The following is a 21,233-nucleotide window of genomic DNA, read 5'->3' on the forward strand; positions in this document are numbered from 1 at the left end:
GACTGTGAAGTTAGCCGGACCGCTAGCTAGCCGAACGGGAGTGCTGCTGCTGACTAGAATCTTACCTTTTACCCAAACCTCATGCTGCGTTCATGGTCTGCTGGTAAGATTCTGCTTCGGGTTTATGAAGTCGTAAATTGTAGGCTACTACGACTCGTCGCGCATATAACAACAGCAGTGTTTCTGGTGGCTGTTGTTTATATAAATACATAAGTAATAATAATAAGAAGAAGAAGAAGAAGAACAGTAATAATAATAATAATAACTTTATGTGTATAGCAATTTTCTAAAAACAATGTCTACAAAGTGCTTTACATACAATAAAACCCAAAAGCAGTGATATGAAACTACCACAATGAATGATAGAAAAATAAAAATAAATTTAAAAAACATATAAAATAGGAATAAAACTAAAAACACACAAACAAACAGATACAATTAAAAACAGATCGAACTTTACATAAGTAGTTTTCCAGATGCTCTGACATAATTACTACCTATTACAATGAAGTAAGTTTTGTAAGTAGGAGTGATATTGGACGACTCCTGCTGAAATACATTGGTTGGAAAAACTCTCCAACACACGGCTGCATATATGTAGGGTTTTTTTTATATCATCCATTATCTATCTGTCTATATTTTTTCTCTTTTTTATTCTTATGTTAGTATTTTTTGTATTTTGTATTGCATAGTTTATGTGCAACAAAATCAGAAACAAAGAAAGAAAGTGGCACGGAGCTACAAAGGAGAAATGTGTTTGATGTTGTAATTAATTTACACAGGTGTGCTGGATCGATGTTGTAATTCATGTATTAGCCCAAAGTTAACGTGTGCTTCTTCATCTAAGAATAAGAGTGAAAATAGAAACATACAACAATACAAGTAACCGAATCCTAATATAGTCATATAATCATAAAATAAATCTGTTTTACCATCAGTTGGCTACTAATTGGTTGTATCCCAGTCATATTTACCACTTTGTTGGGTCGTTCAGGCGCAGACAATCCAGTATTCCTGAAGTACTTGAAGGCATCAGCACTCACGGCCCAGTCGGTCACGTGTAGCGTTTTCTCCCAATATAAACACGGCTGACCTTTTCCTAACCAATCAGCGTTCGTTTTGCTTCAGGTCGCCAGCAGCGTAGCTTCCCTCTGATTGGTTACAACGCGGCACGGAAGAAAAAGTAGAAACACATGTGTAGAGCGTATAGAGTGACGGCTGTGAATGGAAATAATGATTTTGTGATCAAGTCGAAAGCACATCTGTGTGTTTTCTATTGCTTTCTGTAAGTAAAGCATGCAACGATCTTGTTATTGACGCTGGAAATTTATTTTTCGTGTTTTGTAGCCAATCAGAAGCATTCCTGTCGTTAGCTACTTAGGCTAACAAGCCAGCTAACCATGACTTTACCACAGATTTATAAACAGTTTGATATTTATAATCCATTTTCTGTCTGCCTCTCTCGTCTGTAACAACTGTGGTCTCTCTCTCTCTCTCTCTCTCTCTCTCTCTCTCTCTCTCTCTCTCTCTCTCTCTCTCTCTCTCTCTCTCTCTCTCTCTCTCTCTCTCTCTTATTGATGTAAGAGATGGACACAGCAGCCCTCGTAGCTCCAGTCACATCTTTGGAGTTCCTTGAGGACAAATATCTTCTGACAGGTAGGCAGTGTTGTTGGGAATCACCACTGAAACAATATTACTATGCCATAAATTGCTAAAATTGCAGTGGTAAATGTTTGTGATGCATGAAGCATTGCAGTCTGATGATGTGTGATATAATCCACTTCTCAGTTTCTTCTGTTTTTTCTCATTTGACTGCAGACAAAGACTTTATAAAGCATTTTTGCTGTCACTGAATTTGTTTCACGTCAATGTCACAAAGCTTTGAGACACATTGAATTTGATTTTCTGTTAACCCTTTCATGTCCTGATAGGTGAGGGTCCCGTCCTGACGGTGTACAGTCTCCAGCCTCGTCCTAAAGCCTGCGCCTCACTGAGCGTGCTCCAACACTACCGAATCCATGGGATCCGACCCAGACCTCCGGCAGCGGGCCCACGACGGAGCTCTGCCACAGAGACCAGCTGGGAGGAGAGAGACGGTGAGTGGATGTTGCTTTTATCTTTCTCTTTTGTAACCTCATTTCCTCTGTTCTGTTTAGTCACTTATTTTATTACCTCCACCAAGGAAGTTATGTTTTTGCTCCTGTTAGTTGGTCTGTTTGTTTGCAGGATATCTCAAAAACTTATGAAGAGATTTCCATGAAGTTTGGTCAACAGATAGGCATGGGCCAAGGAACAACTTATTAGATTTGGGTGGTGATCCGGATGTTTTTAAGCAATAGCTATAAATCTTATAAGATAGAGACTTAATTCTAAATATTAAGGGTGTGTTTGGAGGGTCAAGTTAATTTAAAATTTAAGTGATATGACTCATGTCTTTGGGTGTAACAGCAAGTTGGAGAATTGTTGTTTCTGTATGCATTCACTTAAACAAATCCATAAAACCTCTTCTCGTCTATCTCTCCCCAGGACGGAGCTCCACCACAGAGCCCAATCACTATGACCTAGTGGTGTTTGGAGGCAAGGCTGTGAGGCTGGTGAGGCTCCTTGTGGAGCTCCACGGCGGGGACCATCTGCACTTGGAGGCCCTGGGTCCCCTCATGGAGCTGCATGACTGGGCCCTGGATGTCCGCTGGCTCTCCGGAGAGGGACGCCCACTCCTTGGCGTGGCTCTAGCCCACAATAGCGCTCTTCTCCTGGACGTACATGAAGGAAAAGCCCTTGTTCGGTGCTCCTGCCTGGAGGGGTGTCTGCTTTACTCTGCCCTGCTGCTGGTAGACAAATCCTGGGTGGATTCTGTCTTAGTTGGAGGAACTGTCTTCAATCAGCTGGTTCTCTGGAGGCCTGGAGGAGGAGGAGGAGGGAGCGAGCCTGACGACAAAGCCCCAGTCGAGAGGCGTCTGCTGGGGCACAGCGGCGTCATCTTTAGCATTTCCTACCTCCAGGAGAAAGGATGGCTGGCTTCAGCCTCGGACGACCGCAGCGTGAGGGTGTGGGGTGTCGGTGTTTTGGGGGGACCCGGGGGGAAATGTGGGGACTCGAACCCTGCTTGCTTAAGAGTCCTATACGGGCACCAGGCCAGGGTGTTCTCAGTGCATCTCTCCCCAGGGAAAGTGTTCAGCGCCGGGGAAGACGGGGCCTGCTTGGTCTGGGACTGGGCCGGAGGCGGGAAGGTGGCTCGGACGCTGAAGGGACACCGAGCGGGAGGGGTCCGCGCGCTGGCGGTCAGCGAGGGAAAGGGGGATGGAGCAACACAAGAAAGATGGGTGGCTACAGGGGGAGCGGACGGAGGGGTGAGGCTGTGGAGGGTGGAAGCGAGTGAGGAGAGGAAGGAGGACGCAGTGACAGAGACGCTAACTGACCTGAAATTTCCTGGTCCAGGCATGCCAAAGGAGGTGTGTGTAGTCGGGGAAGAGGATGAAAATGCAAGTTGGACCCAGAGTAAGGTTATGGTCTGCACTGATCAGGGAATGGTTTACCAATACTGCCATGGACAGTGGGAGCTAGTATGGCAGGGCGCTCCTGACTTTCAATCCTATTGCGTGATGGAAACTCTAAGCATCAGGGTAAAAGACTCACTATCCAAGGTTCATCTGTGCGCTGTGGGTAACCTCAGTGGTGGAATACAGGTCTTCCCCCTTTCTCAACCCCAATCTGGGGTTCTTCTCAGCGGGGGATCAGGAAAGATCCACAGCCTTATTTGGCTCGAGGGACAAGAGAGTCATCGGGGGTGTCTGCTAGCTTCGGGAGCTGAAGGGCTTGTCCATCGCTGGTCTGTAGAGGTAAAATTAAATGAAGACTCTCGCTTGGTTCTCAGTGTGGATCCTCTCCCTCCCTTCCTCCTGCCCCCCTGTGCCAAACGCTGGTTGACGGCCGCGGTCCGCCTCCACCCCGGGCCGCAGGGGGCGCTGTGGGTGTGCGGGGACAGGAGAGGCTCCCTGTTGTTGTTTCGGGAGAGAAGAAAAGGAGGGCAAAGGGAAGAAGAGGAAGAGATGGACGAAGACTTGCTTATCGGGAGAACAGGCGGCGACACGAGGGAGAAAGACGGTGATGATGAACCGGGGGAAGATGAGGAAAATGGAAACAAAAGAGGGAGGATAGAGGAGAATGATAGAACAATGAATGCCGTACCCCTGCAACCACTGAGCTGCCTTTTCGGGGCGCACGGAAAACAGGGTGTCACATCGGTGTGTGAATACCGGGGGCTCCTCTACAGCTCCGGCAGGGACGGGTGTGTGAGGGTCTTCAGAGCACACAGAGAAAATGGAAGTAGCGATGGAAAGATTGTAGGGAGTGACGGAAGGCTTCAACTGGAGGTTCTGAGAGTCCAGAGGGCCTGCAAGGGCATGGAGTGGCTGGAGAGGGTTTTGATCCTGGAACCTGAACTTCCAGAGCACAAAGAAGAAGAGGAGGAGGAGGAGGAGGAAGACGAGGGGCGTGAGAATAACTGTAAGACAAACCAAAGAATTCAGACGGAACAGGAAAAGCTAGAGGTGACAGAGGAAGAGAAAGCAAGCAAGAATTCGAGAAGAGGAAGAGAGGAAAAGAGAGAGAACGAGGGAAGGGAGGCCCGGTTCGTCATCGCCGGGTTCCACGCCGTCCACTTCGTGGTTTGGGACCCGGTGAGGCAGGAGCGGCTGCTGGCGGTGCCGTGCGGCGGGGGCCATCGCTCCTGGAGCCTCTGGCCCTCCGGCGGACCTCTGTGGCCTGGATACGGAGCGCTGGTCTTCATCAAGCAGGGGGCCGTCCTGGCTTCGCGGCCCCCCGGAGAGGAGGAGGCGCCGCCGATCCGGGGGGCCAGGAAGGCGGGAAAGAGCGGGGGTTGGAGCCTGAGAGAGGGCGTCCACGGGAGGGGGATCGGGTGTGTGTGCAGGCTGGGGAAGGTAGGGGGAGCTGGGAGTGGGGTTCGGACGAGGGAGGCTGGAAACGGGACGGGAAATGAGTGCGGAGATGGGATGGAAGAAGAAGTAAAGGAGATGGAGAGAGGCGAAGGGCATTGGGAGATTTTGGTGACGGGGGGAGAGGACACCAGTCTGACCGTCCTCGCCGTGCACCCGAACTCCGGCGCCGTCAAAGTTCTCTCCGTCATCACCGACCACATCTCGAGCGTCCGGACGTTGGCGGCTGTAACGCGTCCGGCGGGAGGGAGGAGAGAAACTCAGACGCGGTCCCTCTCCGCCCTGCTCGTCTCAGCCGGCGGGCGGGCCCAGATGCAGTGTTACCGGCTGTTGATTGGCCGGGACGGGCGGAGGCCGGTTCCCTCCTGCCAGGTGATCCAGGTGGCCCGGCACCGACTGGACGAGCAGTGGGAGAGGAGGCGGAACCGACACAAGATGGTGAAAATGGACCCAGAAACGAGGCAAGTTTTATTTAAATGTTTTTTGAGTAAATGTTTGAAATGCAGCAGGCCTAAGAAAATATAGTTTCTTTTAAACATCCCCGTCTCTCATCCAGCACCCACAAGTTTAGTTTCTGCACTTGCAGATGGAATTTCCTCCATAAAATTATAGACCTATTGACTTTGTCTGCTCCATGTGTAGCTCCTTCCTTCCTTCCTTCCTTCTAGGGCTGAACAATTAATCGAAATTTTATCGAAATCGCAATATGGCCTACTGCAATTTTCAAATCGCAGGAGGCGCAATATTTGTTAAAGGTGAAATGTGTCAAAATACCATTTTAAATTAAATATTGTCGTGCTGCAGAGATGTCCTGGCCTACACATCATATTCTACAGACTTAAGAAAACATCTTTGTTTGGTACAGATCCCCGCAAAAATCACACCATAATCATTTTAATACATTTTTCAATGAAAATGAGAATAATGATGTAAAAATTATCATTCCCTCTAATATGGTAAATCATATCGCAATTGCAGTCAAAATAATCGCAATTAGATAATTTTCAAAATCCTTCAACTCTACTTCCTTCCTTCTTCCTTCCTTCCTCCCTTCCTCCCTTCCCTCCCTCCTTCCTTCCTTCTAGCTTCCATCTTCATCAAGAAATCGATCAGTAGCATAATTGTTCCATACTCTTCTCTACTTGGATCATTTTAAATTCATTCAATACAATGTGTAAAGTGAAATTACAATTTACAGTTTATATAACATCCATAGAAGTTTCTCAAAAATGTCCTCTATATACTGGATATAAGAAGATTTTATACAAAAAACACTTAGAGTATTTGAATTTTGAAGAAAAGATTGAATTGAAACTGAACTGACCCGGACCCTGTCCTGTATATTTGCCACGAGCCTCATCAGTTGTCTGTCTGTGTGTTTTCAGGTACATGTCCATAGCGGTGGTGGATGAGGAGGCGGACTGTGTTCTGCTGGCTCTGGCCTGCAGTGACGGAGCTGTCAGGTTGGTGTCTGTTGCAGCAAAATGAAACGTCTCACACACAAATAAAATCCCTTTATACGAGCTATAGAAAAGGAAATGTTACAATTGAAAAAGAGGAATGTCCCCCGGCTGTTTTAATGCTCCCAAATGTGCGTTTTCTGCAATAAACTGGTGACAGTGATGCTTTCAACTGAATATGACAGAAACCTGAAGTGTGCTGTTACCCAATACAGACAAAAATATGCTCTGAATGTGTTTTAAAATATTTCCCCTCCTTCCTGTGTACTTGATTTATCTTCCTTGGCAATTTAACTGCCTCTAAAGTAGACACATCACTTTCAGGATGAGTTAAATCAAGCGCTCCTTGTGTTTTTGCAGGCTTTCATGCCAGATCTGTCAGCTTAAGTTAACATAACATTTACAAGCTTAATGCATGTAGTTCAGTAAAATAAGACTGTGATAGGTTGTCATGTCTCTCCCTTGAGATGCTGCTGCCTTGATCTTAAATGCTTATTCACTTATTTAGATTTTATTTTGCTGTTCATCTGTTATTTGCTCTTTCTCTCTGCCTCTGTGTCTTTTCTTCCTCCCTTGTTTTCTTTTCCAGATTGTTCTCAGTCAGCGAGGTTAAAGGTCATATCGACTTGTTGTGGGAGAGTTTTTACCACCAGCGCTGTGTGCTCAGTGTCGCCACCTGCAGCCTGGAGGATGGAAAAGGCAACAGGTGGATGTCAACCTCTCTCCCACAATATGTACAATATACTAGGGCTGCAACAGCGATTATTTTCATTCTCAGTTAATCTGTCGATTATTTTCTCGATTAATCGATTAGTTGTTTGGTCTATAAAATGTCAGAAAATGGTGAAAAATGTGGATCAGTGTTTCCCAAAGCCCAAGATGACGTCCTCAAATGTCTTGTTTTGTCCACAACCCAAAGATATTCAGTTTACTGTCACAGAGGAGTAAAGAAACCAGAAAATATTCACATTTAAGAAGCTGGAATCAGAGAATTTTGACTTATTTTTCTTAAAAAATTACTCAAACCGATTAATCGATTATCAAAATAGTTGGTGATTAATTTAATAGTTGACAACTAATCGATTAATCGTTGCAGCTCTACAATATACTGTATACTGTATGTATATATATATATATATATATATATATATATATATATATATATATATATAGTCATACAGTGTGTCATGTCATACATTAAAATGTAAAAAGGAAACAAAGAAACAGAAAAAGGAAACTTACTATGCAATTTTATGAATCAGACAGTAAAGAAAAACTCTCTCTCTCTCTCTCTCTCTCTCTCTCTCTCTCTCTCTCTCTCTCTCTCTCTCTCTCTCCCCCTCTCTCTCTCTCTCTCTCAGGCATAAGCTCCTCTTCAGTGCCGCTACAGACGGGAAAATTGCAGCGTGGGATGTGACCGCCGCTTCTTCCTCATCGACCAGCAGTTTGAGCGACGCTCCAACTCCACCGACCCCCTGCCTCAGCGTTCCCGCCCACCAGAGCGGCATCAACTCATTGGCTGTTCGGGCGGAGAGAACGGGGCGACGAGAGGGCGGTTGCCTGGTAACCGTTGCTAGTGGGGGAGATGATGGACAACTGACAGTGTCTGTGATCGGGGTGCAATACCCAGAGGGGGAGATGGAGGGCAGCAGAGCGTTTTCTCAGTCCCAGGAGCAGGAGCAGGTCCCACCTCAGATGCAAATCCAATTCCAACCCAAATCCCAGTCAGTGCCTCTGCTTGACCCCCAAAACCAACCTCAACCTCAAGTCGAAGTCCAGTCTCATCTTCAGTCCCCTTCCTCGCTCCTGCTTTCCCAACGCAAAACTCAACCTTATCCCCTACCCCCTACTCCTCAGCCTCATCCCCAGCCGCCTCATTCCCTCGCCCCTCTTCACCTCCGTCTCCGCTCCCAGTCCCGCCTCCCCCTGGCCCACGCCGCCCCTCTGACCGCCCTGAAGCTCCTGTCCCCGGCCTCGTGGTCTCCGCCTCCCCCGACCAGAGGGTCTGCCTCTGGAGGGTCTGCGGCACCGGGATCAGCCACGGCGGGGCGCTCTACTCCCACGTGGCAGACGCCGCGGGACTCGCTGTGTGGGAGGGGGGGATGACGGGTGAGGGTGAGACGGGAGGGGAGGATGAGGGAGACGGGAGGGGGGAGGCGAGGTTCGAGTCAGGCAGGAGTGCGGAGAGTGAGACAGGATTAGAAGCAGGGGGTGAGACGACAGAGGGTGAGACAGGTGGGACGTTCATTAGGCCAGAAGGCAAGACAGACAGGAAGACAGAGAGAGAAACGGCTGATGAGGCCGAGGGTGAGAAACCTGTCGAAGCGGTGAGTGAGACGGGTGAGGCGGTTTGTAAGACCGGGGATGAACAGGTAGGTGAGACGGGTTGCGGGACGTCCCGTGGGACCAGGGTGAAGACAGACAGGGTGGGATGGGTGCTGGTCTGCGGCCAAGGCTTTCAGCTGCTACGAGTCAGAAACACAGAGGCGGATGGAGGAAAAGGAGAAAAGATGGCTGAGCGTGTTAAAGTGACTTTCCAGGAAAACAGAACATAAGTTGAAGCAAAAGCAGCGGTCCCAACAATCACTTTCACAATGGACACAAGTGTTGGAATTATTTATGAACTGAACCTGAAAAGTACAGTGCATCTGTATGAATGAAAAATATACAGTAAATTGATATGAAATTAATTTTGCTTAGGTAAACATTTTTAAAGTACATTTTTAAAATAAACATTTCTTTATTTAACTAATCTCCAGCTCTCTCATTATGTACCTAACACACTACAGTCATAATTTGTTGCCTCTGTGTCTGGATGAAGACGTACTCAGTGGTAAGCACCGGGGTCAAGTAGTACCAAACATTTTATATTATTTCACTAGATGGGTTTTATCATGTCATCACATTTCAGAAACTAAAACCTAACAGATAATTAATTTCTGCTGGCAACAAGACACAAAAGCAAAGAAGATCCAAGGCTCTTCAAGCAATGTCACTTCAAGTCACTTCAAGGGAACAATAACCCTCATCCTACCAACATATTTAACATACAAGGACTACCGACTGGGGTCCCTGGGGACCCCAAGAATAAACTACTGTACAAAACAACCATCATAGCAAAATGTTAACTTATTTCTTCTCAAAACATTATTAGTTATGTAATTAATGTCATCTGCAAAAAAAACCCAGATAATTATTACTTTAGGAAAGTTACAGTTAATTAAATGATGTATTGTATTTCTGACTTTGAACATCATCTTACCTTAGGAAGAGCAGTATTTAGGGTCACAGAGCACATGAGGAAATCTGTGTCTGCTGCATCTGTGTCTGTCTCCTTCAAAATGACTGACAGAGTGCCCCCCCCCCCCCCCCCCCCCCCCCCCCCCCAAATTAGGACCCATGGTAAACATGAACTCAATAAATAGTTCCATCTATTAAAACTGCATAGGCGGAATTGAGTGCTTTTGACTGGGGTCCCCCAGGACCCCGATACATTGGTATTTTTAACAAGCACTAATTAAAAGAGAAACAGAAACAATGATATGAAGTCATTAGGAACAAATTGATCGACAAAGTCATGAAATATTGGAATGATAGAATAAAGCTCTTGTGAAATATGACAAAAAGTATAGCTCTGGGTCTGTGGGTACCCCAGTCGGTAGGATGAGGGTTAAAACAACTCCACTGTGTTTCAGTCATTTTGGAGATTCCTCAGGGAGCAGCACAGCAACCTGCATGAAGAAGGCCGAAACGCATTGGAGTTGTTTTTAATCTTCTTTTGAACTAGCCATGAACAGCTTTTTTAAATATTTGCTTGTAGAGTGGCTTGGAACTCCTTTATCATTAAGTATCATTAAGACAGAAAAAAAACACAGTCTTTCATTACTTCTTTCCTTATAGCGAACTATGATATCTGCATGAAGTTATCCTATTCACTTCCCTGTAAGTGTGTGTGTGTGTGTGTGTGTGTGTGTGTGTGTGGGCGTGCGTGTGTGTGCGTATGCTAAAGTGATTTATGTGTGTGTGTGTTGTAACACTATAATCTGTATTTGTTCTGGTCATGTTTCATTTGTGTTTATTATGTGCGTTTTATTTTAGGGCACATGTCTGTGTCAGAAGGCGAGACAGCTGTTAGTCTGTCAGTGCTGCAACAGCACACAGTACAGAAGTGTGTGTGTGTGTGTGTGTGTGTGTGTATGTGTGTGTGTGTGTGTGTATCAAGCCACAGTGTTAAAATAGAATATTTTATTAGCATTGTTAAAAGGATATGAACTGTATTCCTCTCTTGTTATACACTTGTAAATCAGAGTGTGAACACAGTTTGTGTGTGTGTGTGTGTGTGTGTGTGTGTGTGTGTGTGTGTGTGTTTGGTCGTGGGTGAGGGTTTGTATAATTGTGCCCACTCTGCCATGCTATAATAATGTGTGCATGTGTGTGTATGTGTTCTGAAATGCTAATACAGCGCTGATGAAGCAGACATCTTAAAGAGAATGTGTTATGATATGAAATGCTAATGTGGCTTAAGTGGCAGGTTGATAGGGGACTGGTGCACAATCATTTGCATATTGGTGTGTGTGTGTGTGTGTGTGTGTGTGTATCTGCCTGGAATGCAAATGTAGCTGTGTCAGATGAAGTGTTAGACGGCTAGCAGCATGTGTGTGCACCTGTGCCACAGTGTGTGTGTGTGTGTGTGATTGATATATAACACGTTAAATGTCAGAGTGTGTGTGTGTGTGTGTGTGTGTGTGTGTGTGTGTATTGACATGTAGCTGCCTGGAATTCAAATGTAGCTATGTCAGATGAAGTGATTGCAGGCAACATGTGTCCCTGTACCCCTGTGCGTGTGTGTGTGTGTGTGTGTGTGTGTGTTGGTGAAAAATGATAATATTACTGAGAGAGAGGGATTGATGAGGGTGTGTGTTTGCTTGCATGTGTGTGTGTTTTTTGTCAATATCCGTATATCTGCATGCATGAAGGTGTGTGTGTGTGTGTGTGTGTGTGGAGGGCTAGGTGGGGGTCAGAGCCCATGAAGGGGCCGACTGCAGGTTTCCATGAATATTTTAATATTTTAACCTCGTCTCACATTGCCTTTTGTCATGCAGCCGTCTCTCCACCTGTCACTCACAACAGAGAGAGAGAGAGAGACAACCACTGTCACCAGGGAGAGAGAGAGTGAGAAAGAGTGGAAGGGGGGGAAGAGAGAGAGAGAGAGAGAGAGATGGGAAGAGTGGAGAGAGAGAAAGCGGAAGAAGGAGAGGGAGGGAGAAAGCGAGAGAGACAAGAAGCACCTGCTGCTGTTACAAGAGGGGGAGAGAAAGAAAAAGGAAGGAAGAGAAAAGGGAGGGAGAGTGAAAGCAGCCATGTTGACTGGGTGAAGGTGAAGGTGTGGGGAGGGAGAAAGAGAAAAGGGGGGAGGTAGAGAAATGGAGGAAGCACCTGCTGAACTGTAAGTCACAGCTGCTATTTGGGCCGCAGAAGAGAGAGAGAGAGAGAGAAAAAGACGGAAAAAAAAGGCAAAGAGGAGTGAGGAAGGTAGAGAGAAGGAGAGAGCGGAAGGCGGAGAGGATGAAAAATGAAGCAAAGGAATGATTAATGAGCGAGTGTAAGATGAGAGGCAGAGTGAAAGTTAGAATAACAGATGAGAGCGAGGTGAAGGATTATGTATCTGAAAGCCAAGACCAGGATGTGGCTGTGAGAGAGAGATTAAGTTTGATGTCATAAGGGAAGAATAATGTGATCGGTTTTAGCCACAATGAATTTTAAAAGATGAAAAGAACATGAGGAGAGAAGAGAGAGAGAGAGAGAGAGAGAGAAGATGAGATGAGATAACGGAAGCCGACTTGTAAAAATTGTTGATGTGCTGATGGGAAATATCCCCCTTTTTGCTTTGTTGACGACCCGTGACTGCACTTTAAGAACAGTTGGAGGAGGAAAAGACAGCAGGGTGGTGTGTGTGTGTGTGTGTGTGTGTGTGTGTGTGTGTTTTTGAGTGTGTGTGTGTGTGTGTGTGTGTGTGTGTGTGTGTGTGTGTGTGAGGGATGCACTGCCGGGCCCAGGAAGAGGAGAACGAGGAATAGGGGCGCCGTTGTCATTTTTGAGGCAGAAGGAGCGAAGACTCCTGAGAATCCCTTTTTTTTTACACCCATCAAAGAGGTACACACACACACACACACACACACACACACACACACACACACACTAAGAGCCTTGCATCACTACTTGTGCAGGCATTCCATTGATTTTGTGTATTTCCTATCTTTCACCTTAACCCTAATCTGTAACTCCCGAAATGCCGGCGTTCTACACTGAGAGTCCGTCCTCCATTTTCAAATTTTCTCCTCATCTTCCTCTTCTTATCAGGATGTTTGGTGCAGATGCAGAGCAGCAGCCTCTCCCTCGTCTCTCCTCGTCTCTCCGCTCTCACACCAGAGAGACTAAATGTTGCTTTTGCTGCTTTTATCGCCCCGCTGGGAAAATAGTTTAGCGGCGAGACTGCGGTAGCCTGACTCTCTTGAGTGCATTATGGGCATAATCGCACACGCTAAAGGCCGTTAAGTCTTGTGTCTTAATCACACCAGAAAATGGCTTGCATTATAGCACATGATGGCACACTCTGTAATGCAGTCTGAACCTGGTGTGAGGTTTTTATACCCCTTCAAGTTTTTAAACACTGTGTGTATTATATCCTCTTCTGATTCTAATTGTCACAATACACTCATAAAGAGCTTTTAATGTGCCTATAATGTCTTATAATTAAACTAAATTGTTACCCAGATTGCCCTCGTCTGTTTATGGGCTGGCTGCTTCAGCTGCACAGGAATGAGCGAGTCAACAAGCCTCCAGAGCTTTGGATTGCTTGTTATTTTTTCAGGTTTGCACACTAACTGTTTCTGTCACTATCTACAGTATGTATTGCCGTGCAGTTTAGATTTCTAAGGCATTTAGCTGATGCTGTTATCCAAGAAAGATGCAAGTGCAACAACAGAATAAATAATAAATTCCTAGATTGTAGACATTACCAGCAGCCAATAGTAAGGAGTGCAAGAGTCAAAGCCATAACACAAAATGTTCATGTTCAAGTTTGAAGTTCAAGTTCAAGTTTATTTATATAGTGCTTTAAAAAGACAAAACAAGTTTGTACCTTTCTACCTTTGTACTTTGCAGAAATTGGTTAAAAAAGCACAGAATAAAATAAGACATGAATAAAATGCAAGAAGAATAAAAACACATGAGAGCAGAAAAATAAAATAAGTGGACGTACACACGGACATGTATATGTATAACACAAAAGTGCAGAAAGAAATAAAAGCCAGGCAAATTTTATATTTTTTCAACTGAATTCAATGCTATGCACTAATAACTGTTTATGCAGTGTGTATGAAATAATTGATGTTCAATAATTGTCCCTACAGTGTGCATGATGTTAGAAGGCACATTGTAAACATGTTGTTTATATGTCTGTAATGTCTGTTGGTTGTGAAACTGCCAAATTGATTTCTGCTCTCAGGCTCCAGGATCGGTGATGTCACGGGAACGGTTGCCTCTGATTGGTTCATCTGGGAGTAAAACAGCAGGTAATCAACAACCCATTCACCTCTCCATTTACAGAGACTATTATTTTGAGGGATTTGGTAATATACAGTAAAAGTCAGTGTATGTCCAATCATTTTGGAGACGCTTTGCCACCACCTGAGCCTTGTATCTGTATCTATAAAAATCATTCTCTCTTCTCAAAAGTCATGAGAAGAAATAAAGTTATGAGAAGAGTGAAATTGGATGGACATCAACCCTGCTGTGGAATAACATTATCTAGTCAACATGGTGCAGAGCGGTTAGCCTCCTTCTATCTACTATCTGCTTTGCTGTCATGTGGCCTTCGAGTGTTTGCTTTCCCTGGCTTTGTTTTGACTGTCAATACACAGACACTGGATCTCTCTCTCTCTCTCTCTCTCTCTCTCTCTCTCTCTCTCTCTCTCTCTCTCTCTCTCTCTCTCTCTCTCTCTCTCTCTCTCTCACGACTTCCCATGAGTGCAACAATTGAATAAGGTTAAATTCCCAGAGCACTGACATTAGTAGCAGTTATTAGCAAACAGTAGTAAAGTGTTAAAGGGTCAGAGCGGCAGTGCCTAGATAATAGATGTCTTTGTTTTCTAGCTTTAAGTTTTACGTTTTGCAATCAGTTTAACAAGAGACAGTCTCCCGTTATGTTATGTTATGTTATGTTATGTTATGTTATGTTATGTTATGTTATGTTATGTTATGTTATGTTATGTGTTAAAGATTCTTATGAGAGCAGGATACACCTGTTTTTTGTGGTAATATTCTGTTTGTTCATGCATGCAGGTTTCTTAGTGACAGAGATAAGAAGAGGCTTATGAGCAGCTTACATCAGTGTTAAATCATAATAAGACCTTAACCAGGAAATGATTTTCAGGGTGTAATTTTGGTTTTGGCCTTAGCAATGGTTTTATTCTTTTGTTATTTGCTGCCTTTAATATCTAATCACAGCAAGAAATCTTGACATAGATAAGAGGGCTGCCTATGCACCAGTCTTTCCATTTCAAAACAAACAGCTTTGGTACTTTACTGTAGGCTTTCAGTGTAATCTGCTGTAAGGAAATGAGTTTCTTTAACGCCATAGCTCAGGTGCTGTCTCTCAGATTTATATTTGTTTTATTGCACAGCCATGGAAACAGGCAGTTTGTTTTCCTAGTCTGTATATGGTCAAAGACAGCTTGGCGTAATGGCTAAGGCCTCCTCCGTGACTTTCCAGTGACGGGACGGCCTCCGTCCCGTCACTGGAAAGTCACTGGTTCAATTTCTGCAACTGCCATGTATGAACATAAATGCCTGAAATGTAAAAAGATCTGTTTGGATGGAAATATCCTGAGTCTTTTGTTTATTCATGTATGCAGATTATTTGAACAGCTTCCATCAGAGTATCATCAGAATAAGACCTTAATGAGCGATTATCTTGAATATTGTTCGCATGCGTGTGTTTTCACACAGCAGTTGGATGGAAAGTTCACTGGATATCCTGGACTGTTCTGCTCCAGGCCAATGTACACTTCTCTGTTGTTGTAAAGGTGCTGTGTGTTTGAACAGTGATAACCAATACTGTTTCATCACATTCTCCCATGCTGATGTTGCCTCTTCTAGATGAAACTATCTTGTGACTGTTAGATTTAAAGCAAAATTCTGAGTTTATTAAAATCAATTAAAATTAAAGATGCACAAGACACAATTTTTATGCTAAAATGCATCAGGCTAAATCACAAAGTGGGGCTGCAGCAGAGAAGAGTGCACTTTCTACTGATGCATTTCATGATTTCTGGGTAATGAAGTCCTTCACTTTTACATTTTAATAATTCAAACAGTTACCTCTTGGCAAAGTTGCCAAGTGCAGCTTTTAAAAATTGCTGTATGGTATTGTCTCGGAAATTTTGAACTCATTTCCAAAATTGTTTTAATTTCACCTTATAGAAGGCAAACAAACAAGCCTCTCAAAAAATGTGATTTACTCAAAATTGTAATTTCTCAGTTAAAGGTGCTAAAGGCTGTTGACTGACATTGAGTCACTTAGTTTCAAGCTGAAATCTCTTTGTCACTTTCCAGTTTGTGTCATATAATGTAATGTGGTACTTAACTTTATTGATCCCCGTAGTAAAACCTTTTGTCTGCCCCCTCTCCACAGCCAAGCCTCCTCTCTCCTCCCCGGCTCCGCAGCGCCCCCACCAGGCCGGGCGTAGGAGGCGGACCCAGCAGCAGCCGTCTTCATCCTCCGGTCAGCCTCACCCCGGCCCCTCCTCCACCCTCCTCTCTGACACCACCATGACCCCCTGGGGAGGCCTCTCCCTCTCTGAATCCTCCTTCACCTCCATCCCCCCACCGCCTCCTCCTCCTCCACCACCCCTCCTCCACCTCCTCCCCCTCCCGCTCCCCAACCCACACCGTCCACCCCGTATCGTGGGAGACGCAACGCAGGTGGGGAGGATGAAGGTTCAAGTCCCGACACCCAAACCCCGTCTCCGCCTGTTGCAGTCCTTCAGGAAAGTGCAGGTATGATCAAACAGTCAAGTCTTAGTGATCAAACCACAGTATTGTACTTAAGTAAAAAGCAAAAAGCAGATATATGAGTGCTACTGGTGGGTTCTGTAGAATAAAAGGCTGCTCTTTGGTCTGTGGACAAAAAACTGATAAAAAACCAAGGCAACTTTTACTTGATACTAGCCTTTTGATACTTTGAAGTATCAAAAGGCTAGATACTAATACAATATTGTTTGAATAATCTAGTCCTGCTGCATGGCATGGATTAGTTTTTTACTGCTCCATAGCACAAAATTATTTCTGGATTTCAAAACTCGCTTTCTGGTTTGGTATACTATTTACCATCTAGAGGTACCATCATTTTCAACTGCTCAACAATGGAGGACGGTGCTATGAGTGAGCGACCGCCATCAGAAGACATTTTAGCTACGAAAGCTAAAAAGCCTTGTTGTCAAGCCAAAACAGAGCAGTATTATTATTGCAGCATTTTGCATGGTAATATATGACCTCTTCCGGGGTTGTTTCTGTTAGATGTCTTACTTGTCTCTATATTGGAGATGTGACTTGGTTGTTTGTGTCAATGACAGCCCACCGTAGCTTAAAGGGGCAGAGGGGGGAAAAGGGGCGGAGCAAATTCTGCTGATGTTGTTGCAATTCCTCCTGGTTGCCAGTAGAGGTCATGGATTACTTAGTACCCCTTTGAAATGTCTGTAATACCATATTGCTTTTGTTTATTGTTGTATGGCAACCAAGCTCCTGTAAAAATGTGCAAAATGTTCTTTCTTTCTTTCTTTCTTTCTTTCTTTCTTTCTTTCTCTCTGCAGGTAGAGGTGGTAGAGGGTTGCGGGCGAGGCGGAGGGTGCTGCCCCAGCGCCGGCTGCCCCGCCCCCCTCGCCTCCCCCCGCTGCGTCCCGTCACCAACCTCAGCTTCTCCCGCAGCTTCACCTTCTCTTTCTTCGAGCTGCCGCTGCACCAGTCGCCCCGCTGCCGCGCCGAGCGCATCAGAGACCTGATGCTGCTGCTGAGGCAGATACACTACTGAAGCGCCGCATAGACACTGATTTTTTTTTTATTTTTTATCATAGGACAGTGGGCAGTCCACCTTTCTCAGATATTTTATTTTATATTAATAGTGCTATGTGTAGCATTGTTAAACATCAATATATCATTGTCAATTTACTTGTGATGCCTTGGTATAACTACTGTAAAAAAAATGAGAGCATGGCCATACAAGGGGCATACAAGGTTAGTGCTAGTGTATCTCAAAGTTCAGACTACATTTCCCATAATCCCCGTTGCTTCCTGTCGCCACCAGTGCTGCCATTGCGAGAAACCCTGAAAGCTTTAGCTCTGGTTATACTCGAAGAACAGCGCAGGTAGAGGCTACCAATCTTCTCGGTGATGGTGGCGTTTGTTCACAATAATTAGACTAATGCCTCAAAATGAATGTGGTAATGATTTATTGCAGCGATCTCTAATCATGTGTCATGAAGGACAGAGAGCATGCAGGTGCAGTCTGTGGTCTGTGGTGGGAATGAAAACCTGCATACTCTCGGCCCTCCTCACATGATTGGAGACCCCTGATTTATTGAATGCTACCTGTAGCACCTTTAAATATCACAAGATCTAGTTTGGCAGCCAAGAGGTTAGAGAAGCAAGCTTGTGAGCAGAAGGTGGGCAGTTTGAATCCCTGGAAGGACAGCGAAAATTACTACTGCCATGATGGAACACAGGATTAAAAAAAAAAACAGGATCAAAAAAGCCGACCTGGCTATCACTGCTTCACTGTTGCTCCACTCCCAAGAGGAATTTCAAATTCCGCTCTCTTCCCTTTTCAGAAGGCACAAGGATGACCTGGACATCCACTGATTTAGACACATGAGTTTTGTGAGAAAATACGCAAGTAAGAAAAGAAAGAAAACGCCCACAGCAGTAATAATGCAAGACGTGCTCAGGAAAGATGCATGATGGGGGAATTTCTACAACAGCTGTTACTGAAGACATCATAGTTACATCAGAGACCTAACGACTCATCCCGCCTAAGGATATATGCTTCATTAATTTACAACATGTGCTGCAGGCGCTGTGTTTGTGTGTTTTGTGCACGCCGACACATGAGATCTGACATTTGCTGTGTTTTGAGAACATGAGAGGAACGATGTATTCTGGGGGCGAATGAGCTTTTTTTTTTTTTTTTCAGATCTACAGCGATACATTATGTACAAATATACACACCCAAAGCAAGAGTAGCGATGAATCATTTAATTCCACACAGAAGTATAACTGATTAAATCACCATCAAATAGTCATGACATTTTAAACCTTGCTGTCACGTGTAATTAATGTGACGGAATGTGGAGTCAAGTGAAATGTGTGTGTGTGTGTGTGTGTGTGAGAGAGAGAGTGAGTGTGTGCACTTGTAGGCAGTGATTTAATTGCATCCACAAGTGTATCCATTAAATCAGAGCATTAGCATTAACCTGTTCACACATGATGACGCACACACATACACACACTCTTTGTATCCTCCAGTCACATGAAGGTGTGACATCAATTTCTGATAGTAAAGGCCTCTGGTGTTTTGCTGGACTTTGGCCTCACACAGCGTATAGAGCGCTGTTCTAATTTCCCCGGTGATAAAGCAAACAGAACTGAACCGAACTGGAATACGGATGTACCTGTACTGTAAAAGTCCCACCTGCTGCAGCGCTGCCAGACTGCTGCTGCTGCACTCCCATGAGGAAGTGAGAAATGTGAGTGAGAAAATTCCTGCAGGTCTAATCCTGTTAATCCTCCCCTAAGTAGAAATGCAGGGTAGTTTCAGTTTAGGGAGGCTGTAAAAACTGAAAATTAACTTAAAATTAACTTTGATGTCACAAGATTTCCCTAACCTTCTATCACGCCCTGTTTCTATTATCAGATATCATGTGATTGCGACAGTAACACAGTTAAGGGTTTGACCATTGATAGTAAGGTGCTTTGTTAACATGTTAACTTAAACTTGAAGTTGTATTCCATGAGATCCTCATTTTCTGTTTTTTTTCCTTGTTGCTCAGTGCTCATAGCTGTGGTGTTTCTGCTCAGCACTTCCCAGAGATCACCTGTCAATCAAACAGTGTGGGGGCGGAGCTTGGATTTTGTGTTGATGCAGATTGAGTTTCTCTTTTCTTTGTCTGTTCAGTAGGGCTGAACAATTAATCAAAATTTTATCGAAATCGCAATATGGCCTATTGCAATTTTCAAATCACAGGAGCCGCAATATTTGTTAAAGGTGAAATGTGTGTCAAAATACCATTTTAAATTAAATATTGTCGTGCTGCAGAGATGTCCTGGCCTACACATCATATTCTACAGACTTAAGAAAACATCTTTGTTTGGTACAGATCCCCGCAAAAATCACACCATAATCATTTTAATTATCATTTTAGTTTTTCAATGAAAATGAGAATAATGATGTAAAAATTATCATTCCCTCTAACATCGCAAATCATATCGCAATTGCAATATCAGTAAAAATAATCGCAATTAGATATTTTTTCAAAATCGTTCAGCCCTACTGTTCAGCCATGGTGGCTATCGCTGCTCATGCTAACTACCCAGTTCTTCTTCTGCTGTTTATTCCAAACAAACCGCTGTTGCTGCTGCCGGAAACGTAATCACTCATTTTTCCCGGGGAAAACAACACCGGGTGTTTAATATAGCAAACATAAAAGCTTTCATGAACTGGATATAGGTTGAATCACTATTGTGTTATATCAATTGATAATAGAGAGACATATATTCAAATGAAAGTGTCACAAATTATTACTTTAATGTACATTTGTTTGCCAATAGCTTAAATGCAACTAAATGTAACTAAAATTATGGAAGAATATATGTACATCCACACCAGTATAGCCACCAGTATAGCAGCAGTGCAGACTGTTGGACTTAATAGTGAATTTTTATGTCCTGAATGAAGAAACACAAGTGAAAACAAACATGAGTGAAGCATGGGGCTGGATCCACACTTGTCGTATCTGTATGTAGGCTGAGAAAACCAGTGTATGGGAAATAATCGGTAACACTTGACAATGGCCTTATTCCTGTGTATTAACCTGTGTATTAATCAGTGCATTTAATGAAGTGATTTGAAAGATGATACTGATGTTGCCAGCCTTTTAAAACCTGATCACCTTTAGTCTTAACATCAGACTTCAGGAAAGCCAGGAGGGCCTTGTCTCCACTCTGTGGCAGCTGAGATGCTATCAAACAGGATTATCATTCAATTATTTCTGATACCAAATCAATCAAGAGCTGTCCCATAACAATTAGCATTCAGTAATGATGCCCACGGTTATGCCGCAGAAAACTAGGATTTTTTAAAGGCCAAAGGAGCAGTTGGTTATTGGCAAAATATAATCGTTTTCTTCACTCCGTCTTGCTCGTTCCCTGGGTCAATAAAGGTTCAATTACATTTTAATGGAATATCTTACAAATTCCTTCAGGCTGCAATACTGGAGTTAGATTTAGTAACTGTTTCATTTATTTATAATCTGCTGCGGTTGAAGGCCTAGAAGGAATATCTGCATGAAATCTTGATGTAAGTAAAAGGATTATAGATGCAGTGGTCTTCGCCTTTCAAATACAACTTTAGGCTTTAGTAAATGAGTTTCTGTAACAGCTTTGTTTGTCTTTTTGTGTTTTGGAGTCACGGAAATAAAGCAGGTCACTTTCTTTTCATTTCTTATCCTTTCTCTCTGGTTTCTTTCTCCCTACCTCTGCCTCTCTT

The 21,233-nt window shown here is 44.1% G+C and overlaps 1 protein-coding gene across 1 annotated transcript; it reads left to right on the forward strand.

Annotated features, from left to right (window-relative positions):
- Positions 1-1,176: 1,176 nt before the first annotated feature.
- Positions 1,177-9,143, forward strand: LOC139658393 (tRNA (34-2'-O)-methyltransferase regulator WDR6-like). Its single transcript, XM_071536526.1, is given in 10 exon segments — positions 1,177-1,285; positions 1,585-1,656; positions 1,932-2,096; positions 2,527-4,550; positions 4,626-5,416; positions 6,341-6,418; positions 7,005-7,121; positions 7,777-8,116; positions 8,312-8,378; positions 8,381-9,143. Coding segments are annotated over 9 exon segments (4,242 nt in total). The 5' UTR covers positions 1,177-1,285; positions 1,585-1,586; the 3' UTR covers positions 8,971-9,143.
- Positions 9,144-21,233: the final 12,090 nt, after the last annotated feature.

The sequence above is a fragment of the Centroberyx affinis genome, unplaced genomic scaffold (assembly GCF_046629955.1).
Source record: "Centroberyx affinis isolate AG114_WGS23_722 - 3 ecotype Tasmania unplaced genomic scaffold, CSIRO-AGI_Caff_v1 ptg002887l_1, whole genome shotgun sequence".
NCBI classification, from domain to species: Eukaryota; Metazoa; Chordata; class Actinopteri; order Beryciformes; family Berycidae; genus Centroberyx; species Centroberyx affinis.